Raw genomic sequence first — 20,341 nt, 5'->3', positions numbered from 1 at the left:
AGAAGTCCTGCCTTTAATCTGTCCTGAGTCTCCCACCAATCAGCTTCACTGGGTTCTAGTATTATGAGAGAAATGTCTCCCTCTCCACTTTTTCCACACCATGCATACACCTCTCTGTCTCCCCCTTACTGACATTTTTTCCAAGCTAAACAATCCCAGATGTTGTAACCTTTCCTCATAAGGGAGTTGCTCTAGCCCCTTGATCATTTAGCTTGTCCTTTTCTGCATTTTTCCAATGCTACAGTATTCTTTTGAGGTGAGGTGACCAGAACTGTACACAAGATTCCAAGTGCAGTCGCACTGCAGACTGTAACAACAGTACGGCATTGGCAGTTTTATTTTGCATTCCTTTTCTAATTGTGCCCAAATTGGAATTTGCCGTTTTCAGGGCAGTTGCATACTAGGTTGACATTTTCACGGCGTTATCCACCACAACCCTGAGATCTCTGACAGTGCCTGCCAGCTCAGATCCCATCAGTATACTGTATATGTGGAGTTGGGAATTTTTTCCCCATTTTAATGCTTATTCTCCCAGTTTGGCAAGTTCCTTTTACAGCTCTTCACAATCTGTTTTGTTTTAACCACCCAAAATAATTTGGTGTCATCATCAAACCTTGCCTCCTCACTGTTCATTCTTAATTTCACATCATTTATGAATAAGTTTAAAAGCACAGATCCTTGTGTTTGCAACCCACCACTAAGAGAACTGACCATTTATTCCTCCTCTCAGCTTTCTGTTATTTACCCAGGTACTGATCCATAAGAAGATCTCTCATTTTACCCCGTGACTGCTAGGTTTGCTCAGGAATCTTTGATGAGGGTCTTTGTCAAAAGCCTTTTGGAAGTCCAAGCAAACAATGCCTACCAGTCAGCAGACATAAGAAAGGTGGAAGACTTCTATATTGCTACAGGGGTGTTCCACTAATGGGAGTGTTGGAGGCTGCTTCAGAACACTAGAGGAAACTTTAGTTCAGACTGTGCCTTCAGCTGGCTGGTAACACCCCTCCATATGCTAGGGATGCACATCAAATTCAGACAGATCCAGGACTCATCTGAAGCAAAGCAAGGATCCTCCAAATACCCCCAAAACTTTGGGAAGCAATTGGAGGGATACAAAGACACTGTGTTGGCAAAAAGCTGATCCATTTCCCGAAAGCGCCCCATATAAAGAAAAGGCCAGGGTGGGGAGAGGAGGAGGGGTGCAATCTTGTGACTGACTGTTCTATCTTCCAGCCAGAGAATAACTTTACCAGGGCTTTCCTTTGCGCTTCCAAAGTGCTCTGGGAAGTGCGTGGAAGGGAGGCTGCTCCTGTGTGCTTGAGGAGTGGTGGCAGTGGCAGCAGCATCTGGGGTCTCCAGGAATGAATGGCTCGAGAGCCAGTGCTAACCAGTGCGGCAGACACAGGCTCCCCAAGCAGGTTTGTGGAGCTCCCCCCGAGTTCCCCCACTCAGAGTCAAGGTCCCCCCACTCTTTCTGGCTACGCGCACAGGCAGTGCAGGGCACCATCTTCCCACTCATGGGGGCGCCTGCTGGCAACCACTAAGAGGGAGCCAGGCACATGCTCCAGGGAGCCAGGGAGCACAGTGCGGGGTGGGGGGTCTGGTCTTGCTCCTTTGGCAGCCTCCTCTCCCACAGCTTAACAGAAAGCCTCCCACCCTGAAACAAAGAGGACAGCCCTTCCCTGCTGGAAAGAACACAGGGAGAAGGGGAACTCTTGGGGGCTTTACAAGCAAGTAGGGCTCTTGGGCCACACCAAGCGCTAACTGTCAGCATGCTGTGCCTGGGCAGCACAAACTGCCACGAAAGGGAAGAAAGGAGGCCTTTTAGACACGCCTGAAACGTCCAAGGCTCCCATGCACTACATGGTGGTGCACACAAGCTCTGCAGTACACCCGTCCGTACAACTTATCCGTTAAATGTCCACTGTCCACTCCATCGAGGATGAAGCACTTAAAGTCTGTGTCACTTTGATGCTGTCAACTGAACAGAAAGCCACACAAAAACCCTAAAACTGTTTTTCATTCATCATATCTCCTTAACCCCTGAAGATAGTCTTCTGAAATTTTGCAGTCCCGCCCACCCCCGGGGCATTCCTGATTACTTTGTTTTCATACAAATTCCCCCTCCCGCAACACACACACACACACACACACACACACACACACACTAAAAATACAGAGGGGGTGAGAAAATCCTTTTTTAAACCCCAAACTATAAAGACTGCACCCCCCTGCAAACCTCACACCTATTATTCACCAATCAGAAGGAAAACCTGCACCTGCACATTTCATCCAATTCTGCCAAGAATTTAAAAAGTTATTGGCAGTTCCCTTTTTACAACCTCCCTGCCCACCCAAATTGAAAGGGTACTTGCACAAAATCCCCTGCACCTATTTGTCTGAACTGTGGCAGCCCTAATACTAATAAATAAATAATACACTCAGAATGGGCTTCTATATCTGCCGAGTTCATCTAATTTTGTGGGAAGGCAAAACAGAGCTAATTTAAAAAAAATTCCCAATGATTTCAAGTGTGGGAAGGAAGCCTCGGATTTCCCAAAGTGAGGTTCTGATTCAGACTCAAACTGAATCAGGCAGCCTCTGAAGCAGTCCGAGACAAACAGGGTCTGAACCAAAGCTTGTGGTTGGTGCACACCCTGCTGCCCCACCCCCTCCCGCCGACAGTGCTGCTTTGTTAAGCACTGTGTTAAAGCAGGGACTATCAGAACGTCTCCCTTCTGTATAGGCTGAGCATGCTGCTGCTGAGCTGCTACATGCCCCCCCCACGCACACACAGACGACAATCTGGGCAGGGACAGATGTGCTCATTGCGAACAAACCTCCGGATTCTCAGTGCCCTGGGAACAAAGGAATTTGCTAAAGGCTGGGGATGACTGCTGCATGCTTTTGGGATCTGTCCTTGGGGAAAGGCAACGCCTGAGCAAAAGGATACACTTTGGAATCCTGCTTGACGCTCTCCAGCCACTTCTTGTTGGCATCAATCATGCCCTGGATATTCGGCCTCTCAGTCTCAGGGTGCCGTATATGGGTGTGCTGGAATAGGTGGACTTGCTCACTGTTGGGAAGCAGAAGGGTGGGGCGGGTCAGCCAGGGGAGCAGCCTTCAAAGGCCCTTGGGAGGGAGATAAGTAGTAAGACCAGCAGCAGGAATAGGCAGGGCAACAGATGAGCTGGGGGCCAAGAGGCACCAGCCAGGACGCCCCTGTCCCAGCCCCTGCATGGAAGAAGCAGGTAGCTGACGGGAGCTCTTGCTGCTCTGGGAGAACAGAGTGGCCAAAGCTTTGATCCCAACAGGAGAATCAGGCACCCCCAGGGACGGCTCAGGAAACAGGGCCGTCAGTTCTCACCAGGAGTGGCTGTGATGGCCTCTTCAGATATGAGGAGGGCTTCCCTCTTCCCTCTGAGGTGGAGGAGAGGGGGGAGGATGGGTAGTTCCCCAATACAAAATGGCTACTCTGTCCAGCATTCCCCAAGAGACAGAGAGAGAGGAGGTCTCTTCTCATGGTGCTTTGGGGGAGCTGACCCAGCCAATGCCGTAACACAAGACACAAGAATCTCGCCCGAATAGCCAGCCACAGACATTGTAAAGATGCCTTACCCAGATGTTACATAGCCAAGCTTGCCATCCAGAGGGCGAGGACTTCTGCAGGGCAATGGGAACCCACCTGGAACAGAAGAATCATGGAAAAGTAGGGTTGGAAGGGGCCTACAAGGCCATCAAGTCCAACCCCCTGCTCAAAGCAGGAATCCAAGTCAGAGCATCCCTGACAGATGGCTGTCCAGCCTCGTCTTGAACGCCTCCAGTGTGGGAGAGCTCACCACCTCCCTAGGGAATTGGTTCCATTGTCATATTGCTCTAACAGTCAGATGTTCAACCAGAATCTGGCTTCCTGTAACTTGAGCCCATGATTCCGTGTCCTGCACTCTGGGATGATCGAGAAGAGATCCTGGCCTTCCCCCTGTGACAACCTTTCAAGTACTTAAAGAGCGCTATCAGATCTCCCCTCAGTCTCCTCTTCTCAAGGCTAAACAGGCCCAGTTCTTTCAGTCTCTCCTCATAGGGCTTTGTTTCCAGTCACCCGATCATCTTTGTTGCCCTCCTCTGAACCCTCTCCAGCTTATCTGCATCCTTCTTAAAGCGCGGTGCTCAGAACTGAACACAGTATTCCAGATGAGGCCTAACCAGTGCTGAGTAGAGGGGAACTAGTACTTCACGCGATTTGGAAGCTGTGCTTCTATTAATGCAGCCCCAAAGAGCATTTGTTGCAGCCACATCACTTGTTGGCTCATATTCAGCTTGTGATCGACAACAATTCCAAGATCCTTTTCGCTTGTAGTGTTGTTGAGCCACGTATCCCCCATCTTGTAACTGCATTTGGTTTCTTTTTCCTAGGTGCAGAACTTGGCATTTATTCCGATTACATTTCATTCAGTGGTTTTCTGCCCAGCACTGCAGCCTATCAAGATCACTTTGAATTTTGTTTCTGTCTTCCAGGGTATTAGCTATCCCACCCCATTTTGTGTCATCTGCAAATTTGATCAGCATTCCCTGCACCTCCGCCTCCAGGTGATTAATAAAAATGTGGAAGAGCACTGGGCCCAGGACTGAGCCCTGCAGTACCCCGCTCGTTACCTCTCCCCAGTTTGAGAAGATCCCACTGATATGCAGAAGAGAGTTCATTTTCAAGCCCAGTGTGGGGCTTTCTGGTACTACCACCACCCTGCTGTCTCCTGTGAATCTGTACAGGCTACAAATGAGCCATCTTCATCCAGAAATCATCCTGCTCCAAGAGCCTTTGGTTTTCTGCCATTTATTCCAAGTCTGCAGCAGAATGTGGTTGGTGGGAGGGGCGGGAGCCAACCAGATTTCAAGCCCTGAGACTCTCTAATGGCCTGCAACCCCCCCCCCCCCATCTTTGGAAATGGGGGATTTTCCTTAACTGAGAATTGTCCTTCTCCTTGTTCACCAGACAGTGGTCCAGACACTACAGGGCTCTCCAGACCACCCTGTAGGAGGCAGGATCTTTTGTGAATGGAAGAGGTCTAGTCTGAGGAGCTGCTCTAGGAATCACCTCCCACTTCCTCCCTAAAGCCAGAAACTATTATCTAAGCAATCTATTTAAAACAGCCTAACCCTGTTGAAGACCAGATCCAGCAGAACAGCTTCCTTGAAAATGAGGACTCTGGACACTTTCTCTCTCTTATTTTATATCAAACTTGAGCAAAACAAACAGAGCATAATTTCTGCTGAATACAGCTGACTGAGAGAAAAGGCCGAACTACTACAAAAAGCATCACATGACTTTTAGCTTACATTCCTAAGAAAACATTAACCCTTTAGAGTTTCAACAAACCCAGACCCCAGCAATGAACTCAGACCAGACACCCTACAGGGCAGGAGCTGGACCACTTTCTGGTGAACAGGCAGAACTCACAAGAAAATGCTCCGTTCTCCCCCACCTGGTGCCATCTAGTGGTCCAGACTCTGAGGTGCAACATGCAGCACCCCGTGGATATAAGGGGGTGGGGGCACAGCCAACATTAGATATTCACCATGAAGGATCATTCTGGTTTGGTGCGAAGAAGGCACCCAAGATGGATTATGTCCCCCCGCACTGCCCAGGGAGGGCATGGCTGGGGCCACATGATCAAGAATCTTTGCCTCGGTCCTTGCTCCTCCCTTCGAGTTCTGTTCATGGCACAGGAGCAGACAGAGGAGGCTTCTGATGGTGCCTGTTTGGACAGTAACGATGGGGAAAGAAGCCCTTGTGGCTTCTCCCCCACCCCTGTGTGTGACCGCTGTTTGCCTAATTCCCTGTGCTGCAGCATGGGTTGGCATGTTATCCAGCCCTGGCAACGACGCGGCAAGGATGGCTTCATACCCACCCGACCACCTCTATTGCACATCGTGGGTTGTAGGGTGGGTATGAAGCCACCCCGCTCCGTGCACTGGGTTTGGACGACACACCGACCCATGCTACCGAGCAGGGAATGTTGCAAATGGTAGTCACGCATACACAATGTGCAGAGGCGGGGGGAGAAGCCACGATGGCTTCTTTCCCCATCACAACTGTCGAACCCAGTCACAGACTGGTGAGGAACAGGACTTCCAGGAAACAGTATGAGAAAAAGATAGATCAAAGATCCCACCTATCTGAAGAGGACATAGCAGAAATGGCTACCGAACTAAACATGTACAACTCCAAGAAGAAAACCCCCAGCAATCAGACTTTGCCAGTAATTTATGGTGACATCTGAATGCCTTGTTCACAAAAAACAGGAACTTTCATGATGAGTAACCCATGTTCTGTTCCCAGTTTGGTGCTAAGGAGGTGATACATAGGGTGGGCATGATAAAGGCCAAGTCTAGGCTTTAGGCATCACCTGCTGAAGCACCCTCCTTCTGAAGGCCACTTCTGCAGATGATGGCATGTGCATTTGTAATGATTAACAATTGTGTTTCACGTTACCCAGGTTGCCACCCTACAGATTACGAATAAGGAGGCACTGGTACCAAACACTGCAGAAGCTGCAGCTGCTTTTGTACACTGAGCCGTGACATGGGATAGCTTTGGAAGTTTTTGCAGCTCATAGATACAAGATTTTATCCACCTAGCTAATGTGGTGCTGGAAATTTTCTTACCCATTTGTTGCTGGGTGAAAAGAGACATACAAAGAGACCAAGTGGCAAAAATCAGATGTCCTCTTACTGTAAACCTTGACTGCTTTCTGAATAGCCAACTTGTGCCATGTCCTCAGATGGGTGGGAAAGGAAGATGACAGCATGATACACTGAGACCTGCTCACTTTGGGCAGAGAAGAAGGATCAGGACAGAGAATGACAGAGTCCTTCTGGAAGATATGCAGATAATCCCTTATGGAGAGGGCTGATATCTTTGAAATCTGTCTAACTGAGGTGACTGCAACTAGGAACAAAACTTTCTGTGAAAGCAAATGGAGTGAAATGTATTTCAAGTGTTCAAATGGCGCTCTTGTGAGTGCTGTGAGGACCACCTGTAGACACTCATCAGGGAAATCTGTGGACTACTGGAGAAGAGAGTAGTGAGACCCCTCAAAGGAAACACTTTAGATGAAGATGAGCCCTCAGTGGTCTGCATCCTTGTTCTGAACAGACTGACGATAGTGCGGTCAGTTAGCGCTAACAGATGAGCTCCAAACCTGATTGCAAAAAGAAGTTCTTTTAGATCAGCTGTCTTGTAGTCATAGGACTTCTTTCTGCATCATCTCAGGAACGGCCACCAGGTCACTTTATAAATATGATTAAATGAAGGCTTTCTAGGAGAGAGGGAATAAGCATCCACATTCCAATGCCTAAACCATAATGATCAGTGCACAACAGTTGTGGCTGCTATGGACCTGGCTGCATAGATAACAGCTTAACCAGTTCCCCGAAGAAGAGATTACTGTCCAAATCTTTATTATTCATGAGGTCCCTCAATCCAAATAACTGAGGCCCTTGCAAAAAACCAAGACATGGAGAAAGCACATAATGCTAGGGCAGCAGCCTTGTGTGCCTTTGCAGAGCTGCGTCCAAGCACATTTCACCCAGATCCTTCAGCAGTATAGCTCAGTCTTTCAGTGTCACAGCCCCAGAAAGAGCAGCCACTACTGGTCGATTAATGGGACTTTAAGGTCCTCACAGTTTGATATGGAAGAATATGACGTCTCTGGACCACACACTTTTTTCTCTGAAGATGGGCAGACCATTTCTCCTTGACTAGCCTGTCAAAAGAGGAAGGGAAAAGTTCTTCCCTGTTTGATGTGGGAGGTTTGGAAATCAGCAGCTCTCCACGTTCACTTGGGTGGTGCCTCCTGAGGCACAGCTTTGGATAATGGAGGGAGGAAATCCTCATTATCAGTCTACAACAAGGCACCTCAGAATGGGTCCCGTGTCTGACCACTCCCTCTTCCTTCTCAGAAGGCTTCTGAGATTTAGAGAAAGAGTTAACAGAGTCATGATCCCTGATTTGGACTTTAGAATGTTTAGAAGCAGCTACTGACACCATCCCCTTCCCCCTGGAAATTCACGGGGGGCTGGTGAGACTCCTCCGATGAGTGTGGCACCAAACATTTGGACTGCTGCCGGGACTGTTTTGATGTACTTTGTTTTTGCTTTAGCTGAGATGAGGAAATTGGCTCTGAGGAGAACTTCCCCCTCTTGTGGTCTCCTTTACCTTGCTACTACCTGCTTTGAGGAAAATGGCCACAAATGGCTCTGCAAGAACTGCCGGTTTAATTTTGGAGACCAGATTGTCCTTGACAACCAGAGTTGGCATGAGACAGTTTGCTTGACGGTGGCAGCGCCAGAGTCAGATGATCAGGGATATGCCCCAGCTGCTTTGCCAGAGCTCTCTGTCAGCTGCTGAACTCCCTTCCTCGGAACTCGGGTGTGCTGGATATAACACTGTAACACATGCTTAGCCATGTAAATGTTCTGGGTTTAGGCTGTAGGATCTTATCCAGATAAGACAGAGTTAATGGCATGCTGCTGAGTGAGCGGGGGGTGGGGGGCAAGGGAGAAGGATTCCAAGAGGTCTGAAAAAGGGGCTGTGATGGTTCCACCAATGGAACGGGGCCTGGGGTTTCTGCTGAGATACATCTAGAGATAGACATTTGGGTGATGGGTTTAGAAAGGGTAGGTAGGATAGGACTAAGTATAAGATGATTAAATAATAACCTCTGTATACCTTCTTGTATATAATTTTAATTTTTGTGAACTGCCCAGAGAGCTTTGGCTATTGGGCAGTATAGATATGGAATGAATGAATGAATGAATAAAATGTCATCTGTTTTATTATTTATATAAATTCCACGTGTCAGCTTGGTTGGTTAACGCTACCAAATAACAAGGTCTACTTTCCTGTTACTACACCTACATCAGCTGAAGGAAACCAGTAAACCATTGGGTGTCCCCTTGACACAAGGTAAAAGGGCTGAAGCTTTGGGATTTAGTGTGGACAGCTGGCCAAAGCACAGGCAGACATCCTGAGTTTTTTTTCAGTTTCTGCTGTGTGGAAACTGGAGGGAGAAGAACCCACAGACAGAGACGTCACAAATGCCTACTGTTGTCTTAGGCCTGGTGCCAGACAAGTCCATTCACCGGAACCCAGGCCAGAGCGGGAAACGGTAAGAGGGGGAAGACAAGGGAAAAGCAGAGAAAATGCTTTTCCACCCTTTTTGAATGCATATAAAAAAGGAAGGTAGAAAAATTGGGAGTTTGGAAATAAGGAACAATAAGGAGGACAATTACAAGTGAGGGTGGGGACAGGATTGTGTGAGACAGAACAAAGAACGAGCGCTGTCCTGGCCAAAATCAGGGAACTGGAAGTGAGGAGCCAAAGGTGCCAGGGCCAAGGTAAAGATCCTGGGGCACGTGATCCCTGCCTTGCCCTGGGCAGTGGGGGGACATAACCCATCCTAAATGCCTTCTTAATACCAAACAGGGTGGTATGGTCTGGACTCATGGCTCAATGACACACTGAAGCACTCTGAGGCCAAAGGGTGCCTCAGTAGAGGAACAAATGTCCTGCCTGTAGAGAGTGAATGTGAAGACCAACTTACAGCCTGCACACCTCTCCAGCGTTGCTCAGGACTTAAGAGCTGCACAGGTAGCTGCTCCTTGGAGGAAGGGAGCCAGCAGCCCAAGAAGAGGTAGGCTTCCCCAGAGGCCTCTTGATGTGCACAGCTTAATCAGCCGGGAGGGGGAAGTATTTAAGGCCATCCTACCTCTGCCCTCACCCTATAGGGGATGAAAAGGGAAGTGTGTCTGAAGGTCTGGGCCCAGCTAAGAAACTCTCCAGTGCTCTCCTAACATCTTGATGATGACATTCCTTCTTTTGGGGATTGTCAGGAGTTTGGACAAAAGGAGAAGAGAATAAGCTCCTGCTCGTGGGGGAAGCAAGGATTAACTCTGGGAACAACACAGGGATCGAGACAAAGAATCACCCAAATCGGCTTTCCCCAACCTGGTGCCCCTCAGATGTTTTAGGCAACAACTTCCAGGATTCCCGAGCATTGCTTGTGCTGGCTGAGGCTGATGGGAGCTGGAGTGCAAAGCATATGGGGGGCACCAGGTTGGGGAAGGGCAACGAAGATGATCAGGGGACTGGAAACAAAGCCCAGTGGGGAGAGACTGAAAGAACTGGGCATGTTTAGCCTTGAGAAGAGAAGACTGAGGGGAGATATGATAGCACTCTTCAAGTACTTGAAAGGCTGTCACAGAGAGGAAGGCCAGGATCTCTTCTTGATCATTCCAGAGTGCAGGGCACGGAATCATGGGCTCAAGTTACAGGAAGCCAGATTCCGGCTGAACATCAGGAAAAACTTCCTGACTGCAATCCGACAACGGAACCAATGACCTAGGGAGGTGGTGGAGTCTCCCACGCTGGAGGCATTCAAGACGAGGCTGGACAGCCATCTGTCAAGGATGCTTTGACTTGGACTCCTGCACTGAGCAGGGGGTTGGACTCAGTGGTCTTGTAGGCCCCTTCCAACCCTACTATTCTATGATTCCATGATTATGGGAACTGCAAAAGGCTGGCTGGACAGCCCATGCTGACAGTTCTGACAACTCGCAGTTTGAAGCTCCGCTTCAACCCCTCCCACACCTCCCCCAGCGATCTGACACCCACCTCCAGGGACTGGGGGTGGGGGAGGACAGGCAAGCCCCACTGAACCCTTCCAGGCCAGCAACAGCCTGCCTCCAAACAGTGCTGGGGCTGGGAAAAAGTGGCCAAGGGGAGGAAGTGGAGGGCGCCTCCTAGCTCAGCCCCTCAGGCTGGCCTTCTTCCATTACAGAAGATCCCACTTCCTACTGAGCTTCTGGCCCACTGGATGACGCCAAGTAGAGAGAACTTCCAAGTCTTGGGCTCTGTGGTGCTGTTGCTCCATTAAAAGAAATGAGGAAAGAAATCTCTCACTGCACATACTGCTCCCCACAACTAGGGATACCCTGGCCATTGGCCAGCACTTCACAGCTTCCACTAGGCCCCTGACTACCTCCAGAGACTTGGGGGCGGGGAGGCCCAATGTCTGTCCACCAGTTGCCAGGTTTTGCTTTGCCCAGGGTGAAGGAAGACAGTCTGCAATAGTTGCAAGGGAACAAGGTGCCCACGGAGCTTCTCACCTGGGAAGTACTTGCGCCACTTCTCCATTAACATGCTGTCCACGGACTGGCCAGCCAAAGCTGAGGGGCTGGGACTTGAGCCAGTACCCCAGGCCCACTGAGGCTCAGCTGACGGCACAAACGGAACAGCAGAACGGATACGTGCCAGAGAGGTATAAGTCGCAAGAGGAATGCCATCCCTGGGCCCTGGGGACACTGGGCCCTGGGTGGATGTGAAGAGCAGTGGCTGCTGGTTGCTGAAGTTGCTCAGGAGGCTGAGAACACTGTTCAGGTCACCGGTGATGCGCTGCAGGGAGTCTGTCAGATATTGGATCTTGTCCAAGGGGGGGAACTGGAGGTCTGGTTTCAAGTCCACTACTATGGGGAAAGGGAGAGAAAGGGGTGCTGACTACGACAAACAAGGGGGCATGGGGTAGGTAACTCTTGGGCCTACAAGTCTAAAACCAACCCACAGCTGTCCAGGGGGGAGGGCACTTTCTGGAAGCAAAAAACTCATCTGCTCTGACAGGCTGATTCCAACCCTGGAGAACAGAGGACCAGGCCAGGCATAAAGGGCCTGGATGTTGGCTGCTGTATTTAACCAAACTCTTACTTTTGTGGGGAGACTCATCGATGCTCATCATACTGCTCGTGCCTTCAGAGTCACTGAGGTCAAAGGTGACCACCTTCTTACATGCCACTCCCTTCAGCGTATCTTCATCAGAGAACTAAGGAAGAAGAAGGGGTAACAGTCTTCCTTAGTGCGTACTGTAACACGCGCTTCCCTGCCTCTGCAGCTCAGGAGCAAAGATGGCCCGAAGGCAAGAGCAGAGCGAGCATTCCCGCTTCAGAGCCCAAGGGAGCAGCTGTGATCAGGGCTGCTGGCTCCAAAGCAGAGCAGGGCTGGCCTGCCCACCCCCTTTGGGGGGCATGAGAACGAGCGGCCAGAGCAAGGCTGCCAAACAGGTCTTTGCAGTGACACCCCCCCGCCCCCCAACTGCTCCTCACCCTCGATCAGGCAGCAGGATACTGGCAGAACTAGTGACGGAAGCCCCTAGGGTGGAACCCTAGAAGCTGCCCCCCATATCGCCTTCGCCTCCAAACTCTCTTTGGAGCTGGAGTCACGCGAAAACTGCTTGCAGGCACTGACAGCCAGGCCAGGGAGAACCTCTCAGCTTGGAGCAGCCAAAGAGAAAGGAGGCTGCCTGAGGACAGCAGGAGCCACATACACCCCATTCCAATTTGGTGGAAGGGCACAACCAAACATGTGAGCATGTGTGCACACCTGTGTGTGGACTGGCTCCCACGACTGAGCAGCACTTCCATTCCGCTCCAAGCGCCCCAACTGGGTTTACACCCTGGCAAACAGTGGCTCCCTCCTCACTGGGGATGCCGTTCCTTTTTGGGCTGATGCTGGCAAGATCGGGGACTCCACTCCCTCCCTACCCCCCTCACAAGCCCTCTGCCCCATGCCGGTCCACAAGACCAGACAGGCCTCACGCAGGCTGGAGCTACTACCTCCTCCAGCAGCGAGGACTCCAGCTGGCTCAGCCTCTCCTCCTTCTTCTTCAGCAGTGCTTGGCCCCTTCGCATGGCAGATTTTATTTCATCCAGCTGCCTCCCTTCCTGTGGGGAAAAGGCCTTGGGTTACTTGTCAGCATCATACTGACTACTGCAGATCATGGCAAAGCAAGAACCAACGAACTTTTTCCTTTTCACAGGCTTTTAAACTGGGCTTTGAGATGGCCTGAACTCTGGACCTGCCATGATTTAAATGTTCTGGTGTTTCAATTTGTTTTTACAGTTGATTTTATTCTCATATTATTTGTGGGCTGTCCTGGGAGTGGACACAGAGAACGGAGGAACACACATTCCAAAAGAAGAGGCACCAAGTCCCTTGCGCGCCCCCCTCCTCCAAGACCAGCTTGCACCCGTTGCTGCTCAGTTCCTCCCACAGGAAGGCAGCAGGCTCCCTTACTGGCCACAGGAGGCAGAAGAGTGAATCCTTCTGCTGTGGCTCCTCCTGGAGAATACTGGCTGGGCTGCCCCTGCACGAGGCTCAGATGGGAACCACCATATACGCTCTGGGAAAAAGCCCTGGGAGCCTCACCGGATCACAGCACAAGCCCAGCTGCTTTCCTGCCATCACATATCCCTGTCTGGGCACGTCGGTTTGGACGCTCGGAGGCTCTCATGTGGGCTGGTTCTCTCAGTGCTGCCTTGGCTTGAACTGCCACACTCACCTCTTCCAGGTCCCTGCGCACGCCCTCCAGCGCCTGGGAACGGCCAGGCTCCCGAGGGGCCTCGTGTGTCCTCTGCAGATCACGGTGCCAGTGCTGCTTGGCTGCAGTCAAGGCGGTTTGCCTTTTCCTCATGGAGCGCGTCTGGTGCACCAAAAATGCCTTGGCAGTCTTTAGTGAGGCCCCTTCGGCAGAAATGTAGTGTCGGACCCTGCAGGCAGGGGAGCATGCCCATGGAGTGCCAAGTGATTCTCAAAGCCTGGGGATGTGCACAGCAAGTGCCGCCAGGGGGCTCTCGCCATGCCAGTAGCCTCCCTCAAGGAAGGGAGGAAACGCCAGGGAGGCCAACCAGACCTGTCCCACCGCTCTGTGCCCAACCACTGTCCAAACCCAGGGCCACAAACACAACAGCGTCACCCTTCACTTACTGATCCAGGAGGACGCTGCTTTCTTCGTTGCTCTTTGGAGTCTCAGATGCCATCTCTCTGGAGGAGGGCTTGAGGGTTTAATCAATTTTAAGGTCTGTTAATTAATATGCAGGTAAGGGCTGAATCCTATGCCCAGGAAAATTATGGTACCTGGACAATTAATGGAGATGGCTTCAGTCAAAGGAATCCTAGTGCTAGCTGACCCTTCAGGTGGGCAACACGTTGCATCATCTCTCCTCAGAACTACCCTGCCCATCCAGAGGGTCTCCCCTCCCCTCACACAAACATATGAAGTAGCCTTAGACTGACAGAGCCAGACACAGGTCCATCTGCTCCGAGTGGCAACAATTCAACAAGTTCTCGAGCAGAGAAGGGTCTTCCCAGCCCCACCGCCAAAGATGCGAGTCAATCAACCTGGGGCTTTGTCCATGCACACCACTTTCTCTTGTTCTCTCTCTCTCTCTCTCTCTCTCTCTCTCTCTCACTCGCTCTTTCTGAGAACTACAGGAATGATCCACGTGGAAACCTGAAGTTAACTTGGGGTAAAGTTAACGCCTCCAAAAGGCACCCCCAATGCCTGAAAATGTAGCCCATCTTCTCCAATCCCCAATCCCATCCCCCTCTGACCACCACTGCAGTTGTAAATCACATGTGGGCCCCTGCCCTAGGGTGGTCTCACCCCAGGTGTGAGGGGCTGGCTTCAACTGTCTCCCTTTAAGGGTGAGGAAAAGGATTGCTTCTTCACTGTTACGGCTTTACATGTTTATGTGGAATCTTCCTTTTTGTGGGTGCTATTCTAAACTTCCATGCACACTAAACAATGATTCCACTACTAAAACCATTCACAATATGCACACTTCTTCTCCCCCCAACCTAACCCACCCCGTGCATGTGTGTGTGTGTGTGTATATATGTATGTAGAGAGAGAGAGAGAGAAAGATACATTTTTAAAGAGTTCAGTAGTAACTGAGGATTTGCCAGCAATGACCGATTTTAATAGTCAGCAGCTTTTCAAGAATTTTGGTGGTGGTGGGTTATGACAAAAAGACATCAAGGCATATCCCCACTCTTCGAAGAGGGTGCTGTTAAGTATTCCCACTACAAATTCCAGCCTGAGCCCTGGAATGGAAATGGGAAGACTGGCTCAAATGGCACCTTGCCCCCCTCCCCAATAACACTCCAGCTGCTTGCTCCCACTGACCGCTGGCCCGCTCTCTTGCAGGTCTTCGACTCGGAGTGCTTCCTCCTTTTTCCTTGGGGATGCTTCACTGCTTTCTTCCTCCAGCATCTTCAGCTGCTCTTGCTTGTTCTTGATATCCTCCTCCAGGTCACTACAAATGACACAGGGAAGGAGAAGTGAAGCACAGCCCACAAGCGACATGCATCAGCTAGCACTGCCTGCTCTTCCATTTGGCTTCAAGCTGTGGTAGATGGGGGAAGGGTGTGAAGCACATAGCACCCCTTTGTTTTTATTGAACTCTTAACGGGTATGCAATTACGAAATTGTATCGTCTCTGTTTCGTATGGTTTTTATCATGTACGCTGCCTTAAAGGCGGCATAAAGTAGTTTCAGACAAATAAACCCCAGTGCAGTGGAAACCATGTACCCTGAGGGGAGCTCCATCCATGTCAGGCAGGGAATGCCTCTTGGCTAGTGCCCTCCATGAGTGAGAAAGCCAATGAGCTACCCCAAACTTCCCACTTCCAAAACCACCAACACCCTCTCTGAGAAATGGCGGAGACACACTCGAGGAAAGGGCTCGCCACCACTCCTAACTGATGCACTAGGAGGGATTGTGGCTTACAACCTGGTGGCCACCCAAATTCAGCCTAGCCTAGCCATGAATCTGCTGCTGGCACAAACACACCTGACCCGCTTCTGCAGCCGCTGACTCTGCAACTGCAATAACTCCACTTGGGACTCCAGCTCCGTTTTCTGGCCCTGAAGCTCCACCAGAGCCACACGCAGCTGCCGTGTAGCCTCTGCAAGATCTTCCTGCTCTTTTCGGGACTCCTCAAGGCAGAGCCGAGCTGCCAAAGTGGCTTCCTGGGAAAGAAATCGCAAGGCATGAAGGTTATTATGTGCCAGGATAGGATTCCCCAAAGGTGGGAAAATGCCACTCTTACAGCTTTGACATTAAGAACATTGATGTCCATTCTCCCAATTTGGAGAGATCTTTTTGGAGCTGTTCACAATCCCATTTGCTTTTAACCACACTATATTATTTGGCGCCATCAGCAAACTTGGCCATGTCACTGCCCACTCTTAATTCCAGATCATTTATGAACAGGTTGAAAAGCATTGGTCCTAATATGGATCCCTGTGGGACCCTGCTATTCACTTCCCTCCACTGGGAGAACTGACCATTTATTACTACTCTCTGCTTTCTGTTCTTTCACCAGTTACTGATTCAGAAGTGGGTCTCTCCTCTCATCCCGTGGCGGCCACGTTTGCGCAGGAGTCTTTGGTGAGGGACATTCAAGCTCCCTTCCACTGCCCTTGTCATTGCAAAGGGAGACTGGAAGGGGGAAGGAAGGTTAGCAGCAGCAGCAGCCATCTCAAGCAGACAGTGGCCCCACCTCTCGCTCCCCCACAAACCACCGGAGTAACCCTGTTGTGTACCAGGCCCTGCAGAGCCAACCCTCAATGGCTGGCTGGCTGGCCCCCAAGAGTCTCTGGCAGAGGGCTCACTCAGTCCTGAAAGGAGCTAAAGCGTTGGTCTGATCCATGGAAGAGGAGGTGCTCAGCCATGGAGGTGCAAGATGGCATCTATGGCCCAGCTACCCATCTTCCTACAAGTGTTCTCTGTGCTGGAGTTGTTCCCCTGCCCACCCGTGAGGTAGGGGCCACAGCTCAGTGGTAGAGCACATACTTAGCATGCAAAAGGTCCCAAGTTCAATTCCTGAAACCCTGGAGAGCCACTGGTGGCAGTCAGTGTCAACAATACTGGGCTAGGTGGACCCAGGGCCAAATTCGGCAGAAGGTAGCTTCCTCCCATGTTCCACAGAAGGAGACCAAGCTCCAGGTTCAGTCTTGTACCGACAGTAACCTGTATGTGGAATCTTGCTATTCACACCCCACCTGCTGATGCCTCTCACTCAGGCTAATTATGAGAGGGAGACCCCCACCACTGCAGATGGCTCCCCCCCCCCCCCCCGCAGCACATACATTTCTCTCTTGCTCCAGCTGCTTCTCTTCTTCCAGGAGCTGCTGCCTTTTCTTCCTCCAGGCCTCTTCCTGTGTGTGAACAGAGTGCCAAGGTGTGGGGGACCCGTCTGCTCTGGCATACTCAGCAGCTGGCAACCCCTTCCCAGAGTTACCCCCTTGGGGCAGGCTGCAAGGGGCCCCCAGCTGCCAGCCCTGCCGTGGTGCCCCCCAGGACAATCCCCCTGGCAGCCCACCCGCCTCTAGTCTGCCTCTAGTAATAAGAGCACCACTTCCTGCATGAGAGACGCCCTGTTAAGGCCTTTCGACCAGCCGCAAGGGCCACAGGACATGTAGCCAGCTGTGGCCCTCCATTCGGGAGGATGGAGACGGAGCACAGCAAACGTTCAGGAGGAGGAACTCCAGCGGAGTCCAGCGCTTCCTGGAATTTTAGCTCCACCAGCATAACGGTCTTTCTCCAGAGGTGCAATTGGTAAGCCAATGGAAATGGAACAGAAAATGCACACACATGCAGGAGCTGGTGCTAAGGCAGAATCCAGATGATGGAGTTTTCCTTAAAATCCACACAGGTTTCCCATGGGACTCCCCCAATATTTCTGTTGGACTTTGTCAGAAATAGATTGCCCTCCCCCTTTACAATCAACACTACAGAGAATCAAAGCTTCAGGCTATTACAACTTTATTCTGCTAAAGACTAGCCTTTGTACAAATGCAGATTCAAGGAAGCTCTCACACTACCCCAGGCTCTGAACGACAAATCTGCGATCTCCAAATAGAGAAGATGAACTGGAGGGTAGTGAAGTTTGCCTGTGAACCTCACGGCCAAACTTGCCTTGCAGCAATGCCCCTCCTTTAGGGCAGCTCCTTCCTGTGTTGGCTTCTAAGAGTAGCTATCCTGGTGGAGCATCTGAGCCCCATCCCTAACTTTTCATGCTTGGCCTTGCGACGCTCCCTAGCATCTCTCGACTCACGCCCCTCTTCCTCCTCCTCCTAGAAAACGTGAGATCTCACAGTGCAGGGAGAGGGCAGCGACTTGGCCTGGGCCGTCTGTTTGGCAAAGCCTTGGGAGGAATCTCTCCTGGTGCCTTGGGGCTCTGGGGAAAGTTCCTCCCCTGAACTCTGATCTAGCTATTCCAACTCTGATTCAGAATTGGAGCTGCTGGACATCTCAAGGGGCTTGGACTCATCCCTGATAGACTTGCCCTCTGGGAGGCCATCAGGCCCATCAGCGTTGTGATGAGCGTGCTTGTTGTTGTTCAGTCGTTCAGTCGTGTCAGACTCTTCGTGACCCCATGGACCATAGCATGCCAGGCCTTCCTGTCCTAGCGTGCACACACACGTTATTCACCTGGGTGTGGAGCTGGGCTGCTCTTGCCTGGGCAACCTTGGCTCGGAGGTCCAGCTCCAGTGCTGTGTCCTGGGCCTTTCGTTCCTATACAAAGAGAACCGTCAGACCTGCTGGTGAACATTCTAAAGCCTGGCATGCATAGCAGAGTCTTTGCCAGGAGACAGACAGCATAACAACCACCAGGAAGAGTCTCTGCTTGCTAATGATGGAAGCTGAGAAGATGGAACTTCAAAATGTGTGAAAATTAAGAGAAGGTGGCAACCCACAAGACCTAGGAGAAACAGCATCCATGGCTCCTCCTCTTCTCCTGGGTGCTTTACACTTCAGAGACACCATGTGGGGCCCGGTAAACATGGCCCTGGCAACTGGGGAGTTGCTTGTTCATGGGCAGCTTCCACACAGCTGGGGTAACATTCCAATGACCTGAACACGTGGGTGTTTCCCATGAAAATGGCAGCCTTTGCTCCCAGTAGTGTGCAGGTTCTGTGGTTAGGAGCCACCCTGTCAAGTCATTTCAGCCTGTCAAGGATCTTGGAATTGTTGTCGATCACAAGCTGAATATGACCCAACCATGTGATGTCGCTGCAAAAAAGGCCAATGCTATTTTGGGCTGCATTCATAGAAGTATAGCTTCCAAATCCCGGGAAGTACTAGTTCCCCTCTACTCAGCACTGGTTAGGCTTCATCTGGAGTACTGTGTCCAGTTCTGGGCACCACACTTTAAGAAGGATGCAGACCAACTGGAGAGGGTTCAGAGGAGGGCAACAAAGATGATCAAGGGACTGGAAACAAAAGCCCTATGAAGAGACACTGAAAGAACTGGGCATGTTTAGCCCTGAGAAGAGGAGACTGAGGGGAGATAGGATAGCGCTCTTCAAGTACTTGAAAGGTTGTCACAGAGAGAAAGGCCAGGATTTCTTCTCGATCATCCCAGAGTGCAGGACACGGAATAATGGGCTCTAGTTACAGGAAGCCAGATTCTGGCTGAACATCAGGAAAAACCTCCTGACTGTTAGAGCAATACAACAACGGAACCAATTCCCTAGGGAGGTGGGGGGGCTCTCCCGCACTGGAGGTGTTCAAGACGAGGCTGGACAGCCATCTGTCAGGGATGCTCTGACTTGGATTCCTGCATTGAGCAGGGGGTTGGACTCGATGGCCTTGTAGGCCCCTTCCAACCCTACTATTCTATGATTCTAAGTCATTCAGCATTACAGCTGCTTGTAGGGCACTAAAGTTACATTGAACTGGTGGGGAGAGAGATATTCTTGCCCCATGAAGGGACTCCATGCAGTCTTCCCCCAGCTACCTCCCCTACCTGCTCCTGGCAGCTCTTGTGCCAGTCTTTCAGCTGCTCCAGCTGCTGCTTTTTCAAGTCCTCAAGCTCTGCCTGGTGGAGAAGCTTCAGTCGCTCCTGCTCAGCTTGCAGGGTCGCTTGCAGCTCAGCCCTCTGCTTCTTCTCCTGCCACAGAGTCAGAGTCAGAAAGCACAAGAGGTAACCCCACTCACGGCAAGGGAGGGAGACATACCTGTCCCTTCCTCAAATAGCTTCTTCCACATCGTTCCCCATGGGCAAAACCCACCACCACATGTCTCCTCTTGGCAGTATTTGCTGCTGCTTCCTCCAGGTGACCTCCTCCCAGCAGGCTTGGCTGCAAGCTCACCTCACCCTCGTGTTGCTCCTGCACCCCAGCCAGAGCCTCTTGGTGCGCCTCCCGCATCTTCTCCAGCTGTCTCGTATGCTCTCGCTCAACTTCTTGCCGCTTCTCCTTCAGGAGGTCACTGAGCTGCAGTCATGGCAAAGGCATCCTTGGTTAGGCTACCATTACCTGACCATGTTATCAGGCAAGGTCAGATGGCCAGCGAAAAACACCCCACCGCTGCAGCTAAGCTACAATGCCAAGATCCACATCTCAACAGCGGATGGGCCCATTATTGGCTAACACTGAAGAGCTCAGACTACCTTAGTTCATAAGGATGAACATCAGAGACAGAACGTTTGAGGCAGATTGTC

At 51.0% G+C, this 20,341-nt stretch overlaps 1 protein-coding gene across 3 annotated transcripts in view; it reads right to left on the bottom strand.

Moving 5' to 3' along the window:
• The window catches only part of CEP164 (centrosomal protein 164), a 112,910-nt gene that overhangs the window by 1,872 nt on the left and 90,697 nt on the right, over positions 1-20,341 (bottom strand). For all 3 annotated transcript variants that reach the window (XM_084860507.1, XM_084860508.1, XM_084860509.1), the window contains 13 exons: positions 19,992-20,114; positions 19,646-19,789; positions 18,328-18,411; positions 16,983-17,051; positions 15,682-15,860; positions 15,015-15,144; positions 13,814-13,881; positions 13,389-13,596; positions 12,664-12,771; positions 11,759-11,873; positions 11,167-11,523; positions 3,619-3,685; positions 2,954-3,076 (listed from right to left, as the gene is read on the bottom strand). In XM_084860507.1, coding sequence (XP_084716633.1) covers positions 2,954-3,076; positions 3,619-3,685; positions 11,167-11,523; positions 11,759-11,873; positions 12,664-12,771; positions 13,389-13,596; positions 13,814-13,881; positions 15,015-15,144; positions 15,682-15,860; positions 16,983-17,051; positions 18,328-18,411; positions 19,646-19,789; positions 19,992-20,114 — 1,775 coding nt within the window. The remainder of the gene's footprint in view (positions 1-2,953; positions 3,077-3,618; positions 3,686-11,166; positions 11,524-11,758; positions 11,874-12,663; positions 12,772-13,388; positions 13,597-13,813; positions 13,882-15,014; positions 15,145-15,681; positions 15,861-16,982; positions 17,052-18,327; positions 18,412-19,645; positions 19,790-19,991; positions 20,115-20,341) is intronic.

Source organism: Heloderma suspectum, chromosome 6 (assembly GCF_057233095.1).
Source record: "Heloderma suspectum isolate Gila_16-S chromosome 6, 16-S_ref, whole genome shotgun sequence".
NCBI classification, from domain to species: domain Eukaryota; kingdom Metazoa; phylum Chordata; class Lepidosauria; order Squamata; family Helodermatidae; genus Heloderma; species Heloderma suspectum.
Note: the sequence above shows the minus strand (reverse complement) of the source record. Positions and strands in the feature narration are given on the sequence as shown.